Raw genomic sequence first — 21,594 nt, forward strand, 5'->3', positions numbered from 1 at the left:
CGGAGTGATGACAGCCTTGCTCCAAAATTAAAAAAAATTGATGCTGAAGTCAAAGGCGAGCCGCCGGGCGTTTGTGGCCGCCGCGGTGGTTAAGCGTGTGTGTGTGTGTGTGTGTGTGTGTGTGTGTGTGTGTGTGTGTGTGTGTGTGTGTGTGTGTGTGTGTGTGTGTGTGTGTGTGTGCGCGTGGGGGCCGTTCAGATGGGTCTCTTGTTGCGCGCACAAACCCATTGCTTTCATGTGCGCTCACAACCGAGAGCGACGCCGTAGCGGTGCGTATTCGGTGCGACGTGCTTGTTTCCTGCTTCTCCGCCGGTGTTGTGTCAGACCCCGGTTCTCCCTCGGTCTGTAAACTTTTTCACGCGGAGTTCTGCCCCGTTTGGAAGGAGAAGGAGGCCCGTATGCGGGAAGACGTCGCTTCAGACATGTAGAATGTGTGTTATAGAAGAGAAACACCTATTTCAGGACTACTGACTAGGACTACTGACTTGTATCACCAGAACAGAACAGACATATCCTGTGATTTTCAGCCTTCCTCCATATTTAATGGAGGGGGACAATGCAATGACAGTGCAGCTATCAAGATGCTTTTGACACCTTGGCCTCAAAAAAAGAAAGAAAAAAAAAAGCACCAAACTAACAAAAAAACAAACAGGGAAACCCCCTTATTTATTCTGTCTTGTTCTCTTAAATTGAAATAACAGGCCTTAAATTAATTTGCCTGGGGGATACTTTTATTCATGGTAAAAAAAAAATTAAAAGCTAGTTGTTTACTATACAAGTGCACTATGTTAAATGTTTCCTGTGTTGAAAATTGACAATAGATATGAAAATGCACTTTGTTGGGGTAGGCTATAGCTTATATATAAGACACCATTTGGACTTTATAAGGTTCGGACCTTTCACTTGGATGAAATTTCGTAACTGGACCTCAATGAATTTTAATTGAATACCCCTGATTTAGATCAAGATCAATTATAGATTTGAAAGTAAAAACGACAAATACTGTTGATTATAGTCAGACAGACAATAATCAACAGATAAACAACACATATAGTTTCCTTGTGTTGGGTTGTTTCCTTTCTAACTGCACAAAATATACTGATGGGAAAAGTCCTGCCATAAATACTTTGATTTAAACTGTGTAAATTTACGACGGAGTATTAGGGCCATGTTGACAAAGAAAAAAATCACAAACTTCGAGAATAAAGTCGTAAATTTACGACTTTATTCTCGTAATGTTATGACTTTTTTCTCATAAGAAATGTACGACTTTATTCTCCTAAATTTACGACTTTATTCTCGTACATTTACGACTTTATTCTCGTAATGTTATGACTTTTTTCTCGTAGGAAATGTACGACTTTATTCTCGTAAATTTACCACTTTATTCTCGTAATGTTATGACTTTTTTCTCGTAGGAAATGTACGACTTTATTCTCATAAATTTACGACTTTATTCTCGTAAATTTACGACTTTATTCTCGTAATGTTATGACCTTTTTCTCGTAGGAAATGTACGACTTTATTCTCATAAATTTACGACTTTATTCTCGTAATGTTATGACTTTTTTCTCGTAGGAAATGTACGACTTTATTCTCGTAAATTTACGACTTTATTCTCGTAATGTTATGACTTTTTTCTCGTAGGAAATGTACGACTTTATTCTCGTAAATTTACGACTTTATTCTCGTAATGTTATGACTTTTTTCTCGTAGGAAATGTACGACTTTATTCTCGTAAATTTACAACTTTATTCTCGAAGTCTGTGTGTTTTTTTTTCCCTCAATGTGGCCCTAATACTCTGTCAAAGTAAATTAAACCGTATGATAACTGTGGAAGTTGATGTTTGTGCTGCAACTTCTCCATCCAGTCTAAAAGCAATAAAGAGGTTAAAAAAAGAGAAAAAGTGCTGCAGAAAAAAATAAATAAATCACATTCCCCTCTGTGCATTTAATGATTCAACAAACTGCAGCTCTACCATTACTTCACATTAACACGATGCAGCCTCATCGATCCGGCAGCGTTACCTGTCCTGCTCTTCTTCCTCTAGTCATACCACATCTCTACACAACTCAACACCACACAATAACCTGCAGATTTGCCCAGATTAGGGCTGCCACTTTTTTAGAAAAATTAGGTTCAAACGGATATTAAATGAGCTGTAATTCGTTTGCATAAATTCAAATGAGTTTAATAAACTTTAATAGAGACTCGAGCTGAGGGATTTTAGCTGAACTGACATCACTGTGGTCTGACTGGTGTCGGAGCTCCTGACTATGGGATGCAGCGGTCTGACAGGACGTCAGCGCTGAGGACTGGGACTGTTCACCGTGACAGACGTGTGTTATGTAACTGACACACTGCGACGGGTAATCTCAAACACACACACACACACACACACACACTAGAGCCCGGGGCAGACACACATGAATGACAACTTGTGTGGACGGACGGAGCCATAAACGCAGCTCATTTAAATACAGGCCGAGGTCTGGACCAGGAAGACACACACACACACACACACACACACACACACACACACACACACACACACACAGAGACACAGACACACTATTTATGTGTGTGTGTGTGTGTGTGTGTGTGTGTGTGTGTGTGTGTGTGTGTGTGTGTGTGTGTGTGTGTGTGTGTGTGTGTGTGTGTGTGTGTGTGTGTGTGTGTGTGTGTGTGTGTGTGTGTGTGTGTGTGCTTCCTCTTTTCAGTGTTTTGCATTTATGTGCATTTAAATGACCAACGATCAAAGACCTCTGGCAGAGAAATGAAAACTCAAAAACCAGCACGTTACTGGAATAATCAAATAGAAAACTGTCTCAATTTTGGGGGGAAAATCAGGGGAAAAAAATACACAAGTAAAGACGATGGGCAGCATGTACATGTTACATTTAAAAATTTAACAAAAATCATCATGCGAAATTAAATTCTTTATAATACTGTATATAATTTAGTAAATATGTATGTGCATATATATAAAACACATGATCATAACACATCAAAGAGGTAAATCTGTGTTTTTTTTTAACTAGATATGTAAAACTGGTCTTTATTTATCTTTCTAATTAGTTGAGACACACAGAAATTGTACTTTTTACGTGCAAGTCAAAGCACCTACAATATAAACGGTCAAAAAGAAGAGTAAATGTTTTAAAAAATGCCAGGTTTTTATAATGTTATGTTTAATTTTCATAACGTTGGCTCATTTGTTGAGCTGATGTTTCCCATCTCGACACTTAAAGTCATCGACATAAGAAACGTGTTTTCTATTAATGAAGTTTGTAGTTTCTTCTCCTCAAACACACAAGGTCACTTTGTCCGTCTCACACAAACACAAACACAACTCATGTGTCCCCGTGGAGACACACGACACGACACCACCCAGGAAACACACACTCGTACTGGCCGATCCACCACGTGGACGTAAACAAACAAACTCACGCCCACGTGGTGTTTCCCTTCCACTTCAGATTACAATCGCTGTTTTTACGACACCAAAGGCAACAAAGAGTCTCACCCACTGTTTAGATGACACCATTGTTATCTGTTGATGTTTTAATGACCAATATTTATGCACGTTAAATATCAAAATAAAAGAAAATGAGCCAATACAGACTTTTACACTTTTTAAATTGAGTTTAATTCAGTTTTTAATCTTGTGTTTAATGTTTCAAAGTTCACTGGATCCTAAATAATCTGTCATTAAACCTTTAAACATTTATAATAATAATGATGATGATGATGATGATGGTGGTTTTTTTCTTCACCCAAGACTCACTGATGAATCAATCGCTGTTGCCATGGTGACCACAAACAGAGTTACACACCGTCCACAACATCATGAAAAGTATAAGGCCTATAAGGCCGGATCGATTACTCACACACTTCCTGTTTGCACCGTAACCACGGATACACCGAAAACAAATCAACTGATCATTTCCATCGTGGATTCATTTGTCTGTTCGTCCACAATTTAATTTTCTACAAGTGACTAAATGATTAAGACCTAAAAAAATATCCAGCTCAATAAAAACACCAACATGGCTCCAGTCTGCCCCTACATGGAGGCTTTTTGCCCCTAAAAGAGACAGTGCAGGTAAATTTTTCATCTACTATTTGCTGTTTTATTTAACAGTGGTGAAACATGGACGAGGCGATTCAAAGTATCTGGAATCTGTCATTAACAGGTGTCAGACCGTAAAGCCGGTTTCCACCGAATCAACGATCCCTTTTTTCTTTCTACACCGCAACATATGGTTCACATCAAGATAACTTCTGTATTTTGGCTATTCAAACTTCCACAGTCCATAGTTCTCTTTGTTTGACACTTCAAGAGACCATGGACAGCTCCTATGCAGGATCGTTCTGCTGTGTTGTCGTCGCCACCGGCATCGCATTGTTTTAGAGGGAAATTCATGCCTTCAGGGGCAGTTTTTCATCAAGCAGTCTCTGTATTCACCTCTACAACAACTCTGTGTGGTAACTTTGTGTTATTATCTCATAGCGTGGTGAATGTGCAGGTCACAACTTGTCCACCAGAGCGTTGTGGAGTTGTTGGATAGTGTATTTGATGAGTTTGATGAGGGAAACCAAGAAATCCCATAGCCTCTGTAGCGTAGCTCTGAGCAGCTCACGGCTCTGCTCCGCCGTTCTAAAAACAGCTTGCACCGACAATTAAAGGTAACGAACCTACTGCTATGACTATAGGGATTATGGCAATGGGCCAATTTGCCAAAATGTTGAACTATCCCTTTAAGGACATGAACCAAATGTTAAACACCATCAAAAAACAAGTGACTCACTCCACCTCATCCAACAACATGTGAAAACCTCAGCCCTAATTTTACTCCTGTGAGTTTCAATACCTTCGTAAAGCGTTGAAATGACCGACACACAGGAAGTCGTCTCTTTAAAAAAAAAGTTAAAGAGTTAAAGTCGAGGACTAAAAGGAGGAAAGAATGAATCACGTGGTGGAGGAGGTCGACTCGGCAGAGACTGCAGCACCAGTTTTTCCCCTTTTAGGGAAAATAAGGAGAGTGAGGCGCAGCAGGAGAGAGACGGTGGACGGGTCTGACACCGAGCTGCAACTCCAGTCAAGTTCATAACAGTTGTGGATCTGACGTAAGCAGGAAATAACACACACACACACACACACACCAAAAAGCTGCCAATATGACTCAGCATTAAAAAGACAAAACTGAGGATAAAAGTCAAGAGGAGGAAACGAATGTGTGACAGAGATAAAGGAGAAGAAGAGATGAATGAGACTAAAGGAGGTGAATAAAACAGTGGCTTCATATACAACATATTATCTACTTATCTACATAAACAATACTCTAAAGAACTGGTTCAGTTTAGTCCTGCACGATATCAGCAAAACATCCCATGTGCGATGACGATGAGTTAGTGCTGTGCGATATGGACAAAATCTTATATCCCGATATAAGTAATTTTATATCCCGATAATAATGATATACATACGATATAGTATTTTCTCTTAAAATCATATATGTAGAGGGTTTTTCCTGCATAGATGATTCGGTGGCGGGCTTTTTGTGCCTTTATTTTGAAAGGACAGCTGGAGAGACGGGAAGGAGGAAGAGAAGGAGGAAGAGCTAACCCAGTACCCCACACTCAAAATTACGATATAAACGAGAGGGCTCTATCGTTCGTAATGTAGACATTTTTGATGATATATATCGTAATATCGCACAGCACTACGATGAGTTGTGATAAATAAGTGAATATTCAGGTGTATATATCGACCATACAGTTCCTCAATACGCTGTAGTACACACACCAGGCCTGTGGTGGCGCTGTAACGCTGCCACACCAACACAGGAAGTCGTACCAGAGCAAATATGCAGATCGATCCGTATCTGAGGGACATGACCGTTGTCCACCGTTGCTGTTGCTGTTGTTGCGTTACGTCTAGCGGTGTAGCATGGCGCCTGTAAATAAAGCGTACTTATCGTCCATGTTAATGTCACAATGACGATGAAAATAAGATTAACGGGGCAGCCCTACTGCATCTCCTCAATAAACCAGGGATAAATAAAGGACAAAGGTCTGTGGAAAGTCGAACAGCGCCCAAGTCTTCCTTCTGTGAATAAAAGCTGCTGGTGAACTCCTCTTCATCATCCACTCACTCTTGTTTTTGAGTCATTAAATCAGAGTGTTGTGCAACTTCTGCCTGTTGACACGTTGTTGTGTTGCTTTCACATGCAAACGATCACGTTGTGTGTCGATATCGGCTGCTTTTATCTAACAATGCCAACAAAAGAAGTGTTTTTTGACATGTGCAAGGACTCATTTGTTGATATGTTGTTGCTTTCTCTCTTTCTGTTTCATTTTTGGTTTTGGTTTTGTCTTGTTTCATTCTTTTCTTATCATTTTCTACTCCATTTCATTTTTACTTATTCATTTTCCCCTCAGACTGCTGCTTTTACATGTATGGTTAGATGCACTGTTGTAATGTAGGTTCTGAAACTAAAATAAAATCTGATTATTAAGGGGGAAAAAAAAAACAGTGTTGGTCCTGAAATACAGTATAACTGGTTTCCATTGCCAATTCATCATTTCTTGACTATTTGTATCAAATATTAGAGAATATTCCATATTTATGTTACGATATTGATATGTACGTTATATAAAGCTGATGAATCACACAACGACCTCTGATTCCAACATGTTAATGATGAGACTTTGATGCTGCACCAGATTACTCAAGAAAATCACAGAAACAAATAATCCGTCTGTACAGAAACACACCGGCTTTATTTGTCTGTTGTAAAGGTCACAGCTGTCCAGATCAGACACTTGAACTTCTCAACTTCTTTTTTTTTTCTGTCTCTGCTGTGTGGATCTACAGTTTTATGGATTTATTACTCAAACCGGCCGTGATGGAATCGTATTTCATGTGCCTGCAGCAACACGAAGGAAAGGCCCGGCCGGATTGCAGAACGTATGAAACTGATCAGGAATCAGCCGGTGGACAGTACGGGACCGGAGCATCCTGTTTGGCTTTACGTGTGTGTGTGTGTGTTTTCTGTGTTTAAACGTGTCGTGGGTGAGACTCATAGGTCAACTATGTGACAGCTGTTTGGAAATCCTAACCTCCCTCTGCAGCCACACCCCCGACAACAAGCATGCCAGTCTGTGTGTGTGTGTGTGTGTGTGTGTGTGTGTGTGTGTGTGTGTGTGTGTGTGTGTGTGTGAGAGAAAGAGAGAGAGAGGATGAATAATCCTGTTGAGTAATGCTAAACTATTTATCTCAACAGCATCGGACGCATTACAATAAAACAGTTTTTCCTGTCGTTGTCGTGTTTAAAGCGGTGCCGTGTCGCTGCCGTGTCGCTGCCTCGGCTTCAGAGATTCTCCTTGACAAGGTGACGACAAAAAAAAAAAGAAAACAACAGGCAAAGCTGCTCCGTCAGCTTCCCGTCGAGCTGCAGCCGGCGTTTGAAAACGTGCAGAAACCAGAAACCTATATGACGAGACGGCTGCACCGCGCTGACGTCTATATTTAGGCTGAGAGAGACACAGAGAGAGAGAGAGGGAGAGTTGAGGACGGCAGTCGAGGAATTCTGCTCTTGTTGTGCCGAGGCTGGAGAGAGCCGAGTCACGTCTAATAGATACAACAACAGCAGCAGCAGCAACCGACCCCTGCTTCATTTTATACATGCAACTCAGGTGACTCATTTGATTTCAGGCTGATGCACAAACGTTATGAGATGTTATAGTGTTTCCATTAGATCCATTATAATGATGCTGCAGCTGCACGACTCCACAACTCTGCAGAGGGCTTTTCATTTGAAGCGTCAGATCAAGTAGAGACACATGGCCACACCAGGAGAGGAACTGGGACAACTCTTTCTTTTCCTGCAGCTAAATTATCACAGACTCTTCTTATCAAACATTTGTCTTTTGTAATTTTTGGTGTCAATAACAATTAGGGTTGCAAAATTCCGTGAATTTTCATAGTTGGAAACTTTCCATGGGAATTAACGGGAATCTATGGGAATAAACGGGAAAAAATACGGTTATAAAATAAGGTTGGTTTAAATATAGTTGGGGAAAATATATTGTAGCATAATCTTGGCTAAAACAACCAGATTTAATCCAATATAGTAAGTAATATTTTACTCACCATTCATGTTTTTGTTGTTCAGTAAAATAATTGATTGTTCATACAAGAATTAAAACTTGATAAAGTTCTACTCACAAATAAATCTGTTGTAATGTCATGTTTTTTAATTGTATTAGCCTATTTTGCATGGATGTCATAAGCAGACAAAACAAAATATTTACATTTATGTTTGGATATGATACAGTTTAAAGGTGTACAGAAAAGAAAATTGAATTTGAGCCCACTCTGGGTCATAAAATTAGTGTAATAACTCATCTATCAGACGTTGTAGGCCAAACTTTGAGCAAAATTCTATTTTTGAGTAAATCCGGGATGAAAGTGTGTATTTTTTTTTCACATTGGATAATGCAGGCTCACGGATTATACGTCAGCCTGTACACGATTCACCAGCCACTGATATTGGATCCGTCATTCAACGTCTGAGACACGCACACACACACGGAGCTCGGGCTCGCCCCAAGCTTTGAATATCCCGCCCGCTCGATAACGACCAATCAAATTCGTTTTCCTTACTCGGGTAAACTCGTGTTGCAGCTTGTGATAACTCAGCGCGACAAACAGGACAAACGGCCATTTCTGTACACCTTTAAACAGTTTAAATTACCCCCAATTTCCAGTTAATTCCCATAAATTCCCAATAATTCCCATAAATTCCCATAATTCCCATGGAAAGTTTCCAATTTGGAATATTTCCAAAATTCCCCAGCTTAACTTCCCATGGAAAGTTTCTGGAAATTTACTGGAAATTTTCCGCCCCTTTGCAACCCTAATCACAATAAAGTCAGGGTGGAAACAGTGTTTTGTTGTTTTATTCCAGGGATGTAAATTAGCATTTCAGCCTGAAGTCTGGAGGCTGAGGGAGATTACGTGGTGCTATTAGTCTATCTGCATCTCTGTAAAATACGTTTCATATCATAGTGAGATCTAATCTGTCGTGCTCGTTGTTCTGCAGCCTGCAGTCAAAACATCTGTCACCACTGCGCCCGCCACCTGCTCCTGACACAGCAGGTAGCCGCTAGCGCTATGACAACGGACCGGGAGAAGACACGACCGCCGCAAACGTCAGTCTTGGAATTGGAAAAAAAAAAGTTTGTGAAATAAAGAAACAGAATAGAGATGTAGAACCAGATGTAAACACTCCCACTCGTATTATCTCGAGTTCAACTTAAAGGGATAGTTCAACATTTTGGCAAATTGGCCCATTGCCATAATCCCTATAGTCATAGCAGTAGGTTCATTTCCTTTAATAGTTGGTGCAAGCTGTACTTTCGACTTTCCCTCATCAAACACATCAAATACACAATTCAACAAGTCCAAAACGCTCTGGTGGACAAGTTGTGACCTGCACATTCACCACGCTATGAGATAATCATGTAACATTACGAGACAGAGTTGTTTTCAGGGCAAATGCAGCCGGAACTACATTCCTGACACGGCTGCTGGGCGGAGGGATTTCAAAAGCGCAGAGTAGTTCAGAGTATTTGCTTCATGTGTCGTAATGTTACATAATTATACGTTACTTCATAGCGTGGTGAATGTGCAGGTCACAACTTGTCCACCAGAGCGTTGTGGAGTTGTTGGATTGTGTATTTAGTCTGATGAGGGAACGTGGAAATACCATGCGCCTCCGTTGCGTTAGCTGAGCAACTCATGGCTCTGCTCCGCCGATCTAAAAACAACATGCACCGATAGTTAAAGGAAATGAACCTACTGCTATGACTATAGGGATTATGGCAATAGGCGAATTTTCCAAAATGTTGAACTATCCCTTTAATGTAAAGACACTCACAGGTCAGATTGTGGAAAAACAAGATACGATCTTTTGGCCGAATCGTCCTCTATTGTGAATCTTACACTGTTTCATGTTCAAGGACCCGTCAGCAGCGTTTCCCTCCAGTCAAAGTGAATTGATTATGTGGATTTAGTGAAGCAAAGCAGAACTAGATCAAATTAAATCAGGAGTTTGGATGTTAACAGAGAAAAGTTTGCACACACACACACACACACACACAGACATGGGTAAAAGAGAAAGTGCAGGTAAAAGCAGCAGAGAGCAGCACGAGGCCTTTCTGTTGCTCTGCATTGTTTCCACTCGGTGCTGTGGAGCCGAGCCCGGCCCTTTGGCACAACCACACAGCACACAGGCCCCACCCAGGCCGTGTCGCACCAGCACCGAGACGAAGAGCAGCAGCAGCAGCAGCAGGAGGAGGAGGAGGAGGAGGAGGAACAGTTAGGCTGCGGTCGTAATGACTTTCCTGGTCTGTTTGTTGACAGTCTGACTGTTTCAACATCCAGACCAGCGCTGGCTGGCTGGGGAACGGCCCGTCACGGCTTCACGTTGGTAGTTAACCACATCCACACCTAGAAACGCCTCTGACTCATCAATCCAGCTGCTGCACGGATCCAAACCTGCATTTACACAACCCAGTGATCCAGGTGTGGATCTGGATTCTGTTTTGTTTTCTGGTGAAATGCTAAAACACCACATAAAATACCTAAAAAAAAAAGTTTGCACAGGAGAGACAGGAAGTTAAAAGCTCCTAAAAAATGAAAATAAAGTCAACGTTTCATAAGAATACTACAAATTAAAAAGCAAAGAGAAGAAATGAGTATGTAGAGTATAACTGCTCAGACTGTGTTTATCCCACAGTCAACACTACAACTGGGAGTTCCTGTTTGTTTAAGATGCAAGTACCAAACCAAACAGCACCTTTGAGTCTACATGGAGATTTAGCCAGTGTTAGTACATGTACGCACGTACACAAGCTCTTAGTACTGCAGCATAAAGGAAGTAGAATGACCCGAGTTTAAAGGGATAGTAGCATTTTTTTTAAAGTGGGGTTGTATGATCTCCAAATAGCCCCTAAGTACTTTAATTGCAGTAGCAGACTCTCTGCACTCCTCCCGTTAGCAACGCCAGCCCATAGCCCTGCCCAGAGATTTACAACATACATTGTTGTGAACAGACCCAAAGAAACGGCCTATTTTCACGGCCTAAAAGAGGTTTTACCTGAAAAATATACACAGTTCCGTTGTTCGCTATAATATATTTTTTTCCAGCCCTTCAAAGTGGTCCAAATAAAAGCTGCATTTTTCCTGCACTTTGAGGGGCAGGAAAAAATTATATTATAGCGAACAATGGAACTGTGTATTTTTTTTCAGGTAAAACCTCTTTTAGGCCGTGAAAATAGGCCGTTTCTTTGGGTCCATTCACAACAATGTATGTTGTAAATCTCTGGGCAGGGCTATGGGCTGGCGTTGCTAACGGGAGGAGTGCAGAGAGTCTGCTACTGCAATTAAAGTACTTAGGGGCTATTTGTAGATCATACAACCCCACTTTTAAAAAATGCTACTATCCCTTTAAAACCTTTTGGTTTTTTATTGGTGGACATGACCCATTCAGGATGAAGAAATGTAGTAGACGACTTATTTTTGACATATTAACACTAGATTTTGACCTAAGACGTACATTAGCTGCAGCGTCACTGCTCTATCTGTGTCTTGGTGAGTATATCAAAGTCAACTGATGATGAATCGGTCACCAGGAAGTTAATTATTGAGTGAAAGGATTAAGTTTATGCTTCCTCCTACTCCTTTTTGGACATACAGTACTAACATATTTTTCATTTGCAGTCTTCACAGTTTTGATTTGTTTTTGCCTCTTTTTTTATTGTATTATTTCCACATGTTCTCCGTTCATATCCGTGCTACACTAAACACTGCTGCCTTTCATTAGTCCGCTCTGGTCTTGTCCTGTCTTACAGCCTCGTCATTTCTTCTGATTAGGTTAGATGTGATAAATCAATCGCAGTCACTCAAAAGCCAGTTCAACGAGGCTTAACCTCTCAAGTCAACAGCTTGCAGGTGGCTTTAAAGCATGGGAAGGACTATACGACTTATCAAACAGGACTCTAGGGGGTCTGGTTTCACTCTGGCCCCTCTCTCTCTCTTGTCTCTTTTCTGGATCTCCGCTGTTAAAGCTTTGTGTCAGAGCCAGAAAAAAATCCTTTAAACCCTCAAGCAAAATGTCAAGTGATACTTCACACATGTTCTCTGACTGTGCTACTGTGACAGAGGTAGGAAGGAAGTCTTGATTCCTACTTAGACGACCTTAAAGGGATAGTAGCATTTTTTTCAAAGTGGGGTTGTATGATCTACAAATAGCCCCTTAGTACTTGAATTGCAGTAGAAGACTCTCTGCACTCCTCCCGTTAGCAACGCCAGCCCATAGCCCTGCCCAGAGATTTACAACATACATTGTTGTGAATGGACCCAAAGAAACGGCCTATTTTCGTGGCCTAAAAGAGGTTTTACCTGGAAAAAAAAAATACACAGTTCCATTGTTCGCTATAATATAATTTTTTCCAGCCCCTCAAAGTGCAGGAAAAACACAGTTTTTATTTGGACCTAACCAACTGCTGATCGGCGGGCGCTAACCCTGGGCGGAGGGATACGTGAGTTGGTTAGGTCCAAATAAAAACTGCATTTTTCCTGCACTTTGAGGGGCTGGAAAAAATTATATTATAGTGAACAATGGAACTGTGTATTTTTTTCACGTAAAACCTCTTTTAGGCTGCGAAAATAGGCCGTTTCTTTGGGTCCATTCACAACAATGCATGTTGTAAATCTCTGGGCAGGGCTATTATGGGCTGGCGATGCTAACAGGAGGAGTGCAGAGAGTCTTCTACTGCAATTAAAGTACTTAGGGGCTATTTGTAGATCATACAACCCCACTTTTAAAAAAATGCTACTATCCCTTTAAGTCCAAACACACAAGCTGAGCATCGGGGATACTGAACTAATGTCTGACTGCAGGAATGTGGGTTTCATCATATAAAAGTGTGGCCTCAATCCCCGCAGCCTGCATGTGTAAAACTTCCAGACCATTAGTTTCCTGGCCTGACCTCATTCCTCCTCTGTAACGCTGCTGCAGCAGACATTTCATCATTCACCGTCCTCAGCCGGCCACACAGGGACCTGAGGTGGCTTCTGTGGCTTCAAAGCAACACAATTCTACACCATGTTTTGTATTTTGATGAAGTTAATATGATCAAAATGACATATGAGAATGATTAAAACAGAAACTGATGCCAAACAGTGGATTCTGACTGACGGCTGCGGCGGATTTCTCTGCTCTGGTGGTGTGACGCTGTTCAGAGGAAAAAAAGAAAAATCAATTAGACCTCATGTCACGCGTTGCTAATCCCATTAATAGCTTTTAACGGTTGCAGATAAGATTTTCACTCTGTTTATCTTCCCTCCATCCGGCACACAAACTTTCTGATGTTCTCGTTTATATGTGGATCAAAGCGTCACAGGGAAACTGGGTAATCGTGGATGCACTACGCTGCATCCAGTACGCTGAGTTACATACAGACCCAATGAAACCAGCCAGAACAACGGTGACTGATTTAAAATGAACTGGACTAAATGTCTTCAAGGTCACATGTCATATAAAGTGACACGTCCATGTCATATCTGATTATAGATCAGATCTAGGTTCTATATTAATACTGTGAAAGAATCACAGCCTCAGTCCACAGAGAAATGCACACAGCCTGTATTCAGAAACTGAGCCTTAAAGGGATAGTTTAACATTTTGGCAAACTGGCCCATTGCCATAATCCCTATAGTCATAGCAGTAGGTTTGTTACCTTTAATTGTCGGTGCAAGCTATTTTTAGAACGGCGGAGCAGAGCCGTGAGCTGCTCAGAGCTAAGCTACGGAGGCTGATGGGATTTCTTGGTTTCCCTCATCTGTTTTCGAGGTAAATTCATGCAAAACCGCTGATGCGCGTTGCCTTCAGGGGCAGTTTTTCATCAAGCAGTCTCTGCATTTCCCTCTAAAACAACTCTGTGTGGTAACGTTCTGTTATTATCTCATAGCGTGGTGAATGTGCAGGTCACAACTTGTCCACCAGAGCGTTGTGGAGTTGTTGGATTGTGTATTTGATGAGTTTGATGAGGGAAACCAAGAAATCCCATGAGCCTCCGTAGCGTAGCTCTGAGCAGCTCACGGCTCTGCTCCGCCGTTCTAAAAATAGCTTGCACCGACAATTAAAGGTAACGAACCTACTGCTATGACTATAGGGATTATGGCAATGGGCCAATTTGCCAAAATGTTAAACTATCCCTTTAACAACTTCAAACGGCCTTTGTCATGGTTGCAATCTTGCATCTCAGTTTTTTTCTTAGTTTTTATTTTATTATACTTACTAATACTAAATAATACCTAATAACAATAAGTGATTGTCTCCATGTCCGTTGATCTTCACGGCTCATGAATGTAACAGTTCCTTGTTTAAATAAATCAGTGAGACAACAACGGCGCCTCTGTCTTCTCCTGAATAAAGAGCCTTTACAGATGCTTCTCTTTGTGCCTGACAGCAGCGAGGGAGTAGTGCAGTGTCAGCTTGTCTCCAGAAAGATAAAACTGTACCTCAGGCATTGTTGGCATGATGCTAACTACGAGCTGCTGGCTGCCCACGCTGCCTCATTCCAGGCATATTTTCAGAGAGGAGGCGATCAGCTCACCACCCAAGTCTATTGGTGATCACGGTATCAGTCTGTTCACTGTTTGCTGGTATATTGCAGATGTTGTACATGTTTTGTTGATTTTACAGACAGGTAGTCTGGACAGGAGTCCATGTATTATGCATCTGCTGTATCTGCAAGTGCATAACACATGAAATTCAGCCAGTGGTTATCAAACCGATGAAATTCACTGAAACCTCCATAAAGATCCACTTATTTGTCCCTAATTTTATGGCTCAACATCTCAGATGTGCACCACAAAAAGAACAACAACTATTTGGTTGCAATTTCTTGACAAGTAATGAATAAAATCTTCTACAGATATAAGAATTAGAACAGAAACTTGGAAACAAATTACTATCCAGGTTGTTATTTGACATATTTGCTGCTTTACTGGTCCCATTAGTGTGCCTTTATTTAGACATTTCAATCTTCTATGGTGTTATGTAGTTCATTTCAATATTAAGCACTGAAAAGAATCATTCTGACAAGGCTCATCTGTCATTCATTCATCAATTCATATGGTTCAGAGACAATTGGGTGATTAATCATAAAGTAGCCAACAGTTTCCTCATAGTTTCATCCTAGTTAAGACGTACATGCTGTGGTAACCGGAGGACTTTCACTGAGTTTCTAATCATTGAGGTCAGTGTTACAGAGGTGAGGTAGATAAAGTATCTGGTTTGAAGGACGGGGGGCATCTGACCTATCGGGGGTCAAAGTTCACCGCTGATTATCAGGAGGACATAGCCTACTAATCCTTTGACGTCCTTTCACTGGTCGCTCCGTTTCCCTTTAATCAGCCGCACAAAGAGCTGTCAGTCAGCAGCACTGTTGGGTTTACACTTCCAAATGGCATTAGTCATGTTGTTTTGTGGATTTAAACATCTGTGACTCGGTCTCGGTCGAATAAACCAATAGCACAAACAAAAAGCTGGCTGCCTCCCTGCAAACACATCACACAGACATCGTACAGCAGAGCTTTCTGCAGGGTTCGGTTGTTCGGCTCCGTTTTTCTCAAGGTCTGTGTGATAATGGATGTGTTGATGGGATGATCTGTGATGGGAGGGGGGGGTGGGGTAGGGTGGGGGCTGTGTTTGGGTTGTTTGGGTCTGGCTGGCATCCTGCCATCCACTCAGCCTCTCAACAGCTCTACGGCATCATCATCGATTACACAAAGTGGTGCTGCAGAGCGGAGGCCTCTTTATGACACAGGAAACAGCTTTCTGTGTGAATCTCTCAGGATCGGGAAAATAGCAACTGTGTTGTTTCCAGAGGTGGTAACTAAGGCTTCATGATTAAGAGACTCTGAAAATCTACAAATGGATTGCAGCCTTTGTTGCCGTCAACAATTAGCGACTATTTTCATCATCCACTGGTGTGAGTTTTTCTTGCCACTGTCTCTCAATCTTTCTTAGATGACAGTACCTTTCAGGTCCTTTCTAATACTTCTACTAAAACTGTTTAGTAATAGGCTACTAATCAAACAATAATTGCATTGATCAATTAATACAAGCCCAATATCATCTGGACATTGGCAAAGGCATTAGCTGTTGGCGATCGCTCCGATTATTCGTCAGTGACCAGGATTCAATTTACAATGACATTCACGAAAAACACAGCAAATCCACACATTAAAGTCTGAAACACGACTGAAAGCAACAGTCCTTCAAATGTCTTTCAATAAACTAACAGTTGCAGCACCACTGAGAACAAAACTTCAGTTATTGATATAATGTCAGCTGAGACCGGCCCCAGATGTCCTTGACTAATCAATCAATCTAATTTTTTTTGATTTTGGTTGATATGGCCAGAACCAGGAATGTCAACACGGTGTGTCCTGGATGCGATGTTGTATGACCATTCACATTTAAAGGTCCAGTGTGTAAAATGGAGGGGGGGGGGGGGGGGGGGGGGCGCATGACATCTAGCGTTCAGATTCTAGTTTGCAGCGCTCATTCGCTCGCTAGCACTCCCAAAAAAGATGGGAGGGGAGAATGCAAAACGCTTGAAACATGCTCTCTGACTGGCTGGATTTTCCCTTCAGGCTGCCGTACGTACAAACATGGCGGCGTAAGATGGCGACGCTCTCTAAAGCAAGACTCTTGCTATTTGTATAAAACAAGAATTAAAATGCTAACGAAAACCAAACAAATTGTATTTTATAGAGATTATACAAAATACTAATATATTCATGGGTAGTAGATTCAGATTTTGCCAATAAACGTCGCCAATTATTACACACTGGACCTTTGACAAAACTTTGATGTCCGGTTTGAAAACACCAATCAAGTATTTGTGGATTTCATGAAGCGTGATAATGAACCAAAACCTTTTAACACTTCACATGCTTAAGCGCTAATTAGCTCTGACAAGCTAGTGCTACTGGTTGGTTCAGATACAGTGCATTCTGTTGGCCCTTTTCCACTCAGCTCTATTCAGCTCGACTAGACTTGAGTAGCGACAGTACCTGGTACCTGTTTTGTTTTTTTTTGGTATCGCCTCAGTTCCAAACCAATTGAGCCGATACTGAAATGTGACGTCAGCCGACTGCCGGCCACCGATTGGCCTGAGTCATGAGCGCAACGTCCGACACAAGAATCAAACCCGTTATTTTAATAACACACCATCAACAACTGATCTGCACTGCAACTGTTGTTATTTAAATGGCTGCTGTGCCCAAAACCACACCGTGGTCCATCGACAGGCTGCAGACAACTATTTCAAAGAGACGCTAGATGAGGCGATGGCTACGACGACCCCGCCCATGTTGACCAAGTACCATGAAGTACTCAATTGTAATGGAAAATGATCAAAACCGAGGAGAGTCCAGTTGAGTAAAGCCGAGAAGTGCTAATTTGAGTCATTTGAGCACACTGCCAATGGTATCCTTAATTCACACCAAGCCTGCTGAGGAGCTGGAGGAGCTGATCACATGTCAGGTTCAGAGTATATGGCTACGTAAGTAAACAAGAGAGAGAATGGCAGCTATGTGGAAGTGGAAGGCATGCAGCCAGTCTGCCTTCTCTCCTCTTCATACCACGTTGGGGTGGTTGTCAGGCCACCATACACAACCACAGGGATGGAAACAAAAGTCAGAATTAGAATTAGGTTTTTAAAAAGTGTGTTTCGGTGGGCGCCATGTCCCATATGTAAATTATTCATCGAGGACTCGAGGCAGTTAACAGGATTGGAAGGATCATAAAGAGTTGGTGGTGTGCCGTCAACAAACGGGTAGAGAGTGTGACCTTTCCAGCGGCTATTTACGAGAACCCCATTAACAAGCAACACAGATTGTTTTTGTCCTGTGGATTAAAATGAATGTGTCACAGTATCAAATGTCAGAGATGTTACTTCTGTTTATCCCTGGTTCCCCTTATATTAGAGCCACCACCTGATGATCTAAAACCATCTTTCAAACACCAAACATAGTGACATAGTAGGGGTGGGAGAAAAAAATCGACTCACATAAATATCGCAATATCTTTTTTGACGATTTTTAAATCGATTTTTTTTTTTCCCACATTTTTTTTTTTTTTTTTTGGAAATTTATTTTTTGGGATTTTTTTTAAAATATTGTACAATGTGCATTTGTTAGCCTTTTTTTACAGTGAGTACAGGTTTTGAAAAGGGTTTAAGTTCACTTTATAATGGAGTATGTTCATTTATAGGCTCCTACAGTATTTGTGTGCAGATAAATGTTAAAAATCGAGAGAATCTGCAATATCGTAGAATCGCAATTTAAATCGAATCGCCATCCAAAAAATCGTAGAAGAATCGAATCAGGAGAAAAGCATATTGTCCCAGCCCTATGACATAGGGTAAAAACATCATCTTTTTTTGTAATATAACTGCCACATACCATTCATTTAATCAGTTTCTTGACAGCTACACTGCCCATATACAACACTGACTTGTTTAGAAGGAATTGAGGTATCACTGTCTGTCAGTTTGCCAGCCAACCGCTGAGTGTTTACATGCCATACTCGGCGCTGGCAGGGAGCGAAACCCCCGTGGAGGGTGACGATTGAGACACAGTCATAATAATACGAGACGTTGATGACAAAACAGCGATAACACCAGGTATGCAATAAGACTGGACGACTCACCCACGGTGGCAGCTCAGCGGTAGCAACGCTTCTCCTGACTGCTTTCTCCTCTTGTTCCAGGAATGCTAAGGCACGGTTTATCCTGTAGTCCTTATCGCCGTGGTTCTTCCTCCAGTAGAACAGCATGGCGAGTCCGATCAGAACCCAGCTGAAGCTAAACTCGAAGTATCCCAGGATGTAGATGGGCAAGATGACGGCAAACGTCTTGGCAAAGTTAATCCACATTTGGGTGACGTCGGTCAGCGACGACTGCTGGTCTCCTTCCAGCTGGTCCGGAGAGAGAGGCGGCTCCACGGCCGAGGGTGGTGCCGGGCCGCTGGGCGCCACCGCCGCCGCCACGGGTCCGTTCGCCCTGACACCTGGTCCCATTGAACCCTCCATCCTGTTACTCATTTCCACTCTGGGGAGACAATTACAGCAAATGTTTGTGTCATATCACACACACACACACACACAAAGGTGGAATTGTTTGGCTGCAAGATGTAAGGTCAAACAATTATAATATATGCTGTTGTTATAGTCACTAAAACAATGTCCAATTTATTGTATTGCTAGTTATTTCCACTCCTGCCACTATATAGGCTAGAACCCCAACACAAAGACCAGGGTTTTCTAACATCCCAAAATTTGATTATAATCTATTACATTTAATCATATTATCAATGTTCCCAAACTTGAGGGAAGCAAACTAAGTATCACAGCCAACCTAAAATGTTTTACTTATCAAAATGAGTGGTAGCCAGGCTATATCAAAAAGGATATTGGCAGTTGTGCCTTGTTAGGCAGGTTAAAAACAAACTTTAAACTTTACCTATTTTCTTTTATTCTACTTTTTCTAGTCTTCTTTGCTCCTGCTTTTAACTCTATATTTAATGTTTACATACAAAAAAGTTTGTTTTTATGCTGTTTTATGCTATTCTTTTTAAATGTTTTGTCTTTTGTAAAGCACATTGAGTTGCCTTGGTATGAAATGTGCTGTATATAAATAAAGATGCCTTGCTATATAAATAAAGTAGGCTCTTTACCTTTAACAAGCAGGCAGTACAAACTTGATTAGAAAAACTAGCCTACATTCCCATTGGACATTAAAAATTACTCCACAGTGGATGCCTAAAATAAAATGTTATGTGTTGAGTCATTACATATCCACACAGAGTCAGACTGTGGGCTGAGCTGTCAGTAGGCTACTAGTGGTCGTTGTACAGAACTCCATTGAGAAAATATAGACTTTTCCTCACCTATATTGATCTGTAAACTGTGAAAACCACGTACCTGAGAGACTCAAACTTGTAGTATCTATTGAAATATCTACATCCACTTTTCAATTCGGCATATATCCCAAACACCTACATGCATTAGTTTCGGTTGTAGTATAACTTTAAAAAAGTGCCCCAAACGTTGGCCCCGCGGTCGCCTGACGACACCGACGTCCCTGGCAACAAGTGTGAAAGTGGTTGTTAAAGTCCAGTTTCTGCTGAAATCTGCGCCGTGTGATTGGATGGTTTCTACGCCGAAGACAAGAACAACGTCGGTTTAATCCGATTTTAACTCAAAGTCGTTGCTTCCCGTATGAGAAAACCTTCATCTGCGTGTAGAATAGTTGAACTGCCCGGTTTTCTGAGTGGGAATCTGTCGTGACGTCCTCTCCAAAAAAAAAAAAAAAAAAAAAAAAAAAACTGACACGTACCGGGGGCTAAAAAACACACATAGGCTACACTGTAACACAACTTCTTCCTCTGAGCTCCCCGCAGCCTATCACTCACCGCTGTCCCCCTGCGACATTCGCTCTTCGTGTGGGAAATGAAGTCAGAAATCACTCCGCTGCTGCTGCTTCATGCCGAGCAGCTCAACTCTGACAACCCTGGCTCCCCTTCTTCCTCCAGTACATCCTGCTGCGCTGCTGTGAGGGCGACCAGACCAGTCCGTCTCAAGCTGGCAGCAGCAGCAGCAGCAGCAGAGCAGCCCGCAGGAAACTGTCATCGCGGGAAACGGGTCAGCCTCCCTCCTCCGACCGACAGGGAGGGAGCTTCAAACCGCTCACTCAACAGTAGAGGACCGGGCGCCATCTTGTGGTGGGGAAAAGGTAGGCCTATAATGGTTTTAAACTTTCAGAAAACATTAACGTTTTGTTTTGTTTTTTGGAAGAGTTTGACGAGTCTGATATCAACATTTCAAATCTAAATTTAGCCTTACTGTATATCACAAATGTTAGTTAAAGAGGAACAATGCAAGATATTTAGCTTCTTAGTTAGTTAATTTATTGACACAATAAAAACACAACGTTTGGGAATGACACACTTTATGCCCTCCCATCTCTCATTTAGTTTTCCAGCATTGTCAAACAAGCCTGTAACATAGTTAAAATCTTTTCTGTGTTCGTGAAGAGCTCTGTGGAGTCATGTCCATATTTTGCACGAATATTGTGTGAGGGCACAAGAGCAAATGTTCCTCATTTGTATGCCCATATTACAGTGACACACATACATTTTTACTTTACTTAATTAAATAGCTACAGAGTAGCCTAATGACTTGTAACTTAATTGTTCCAGGGAGAATGGAGGCTCTCTGCCTTCCACCTAGTGTCTCAACTAACCTCGCTTCCGACCCGGTGTCCCAGCTCTCGTCTCTGTGGCACCGCAAAACAAATGTGCCCTGCAACCCGTAATCTCTTACAGATAAGACAACACAAATAAACACGTCGTAACATCGTCATCCAGCGCTCCATGGATTGCTTTCTCGTCAGCTTCGTTGAAAACAAATGCACATGGCTGGGTGGAGGGTTAGCAACAGCAA

At 41.6% G+C, this 21,594-nt stretch overlaps 1 protein-coding gene across 1 annotated transcript in view; it reads right to left on the reverse strand.

Moving 5' to 3' along the window:
- The window catches only part of esyt2a (extended synaptotagmin-like protein 2a), a 68,964-nt gene extending 48,215 nt beyond the window's left edge, over positions 1-20,749 (reverse strand). The window contains exons 1-2 of the mRNA XM_083991985.1: positions 20,565-20,749; positions 18,802-19,201 (exon numbers count right to left, since the gene is read on the reverse strand). Of these exons, the coding sequence (XP_083848111.1) occupies positions 18,802-19,194 (393 nt within the window). The 5' untranslated portion in view covers positions 19,195-19,201; positions 20,565-20,749. The remainder of the gene's footprint in view (positions 1-18,801; positions 19,202-20,564) is intronic.
- Positions 20,750-21,594: the final 845 nt, after the last annotated feature.

The sequence above is a fragment of the Trachurus trachurus genome (genome assembly GCF_905171665.1).
Source record: "Trachurus trachurus genome assembly, chromosome: 17".
Taxonomy (NCBI): domain Eukaryota; kingdom Metazoa; phylum Chordata; class Actinopteri; order Carangiformes; family Carangidae; genus Trachurus; species Trachurus trachurus.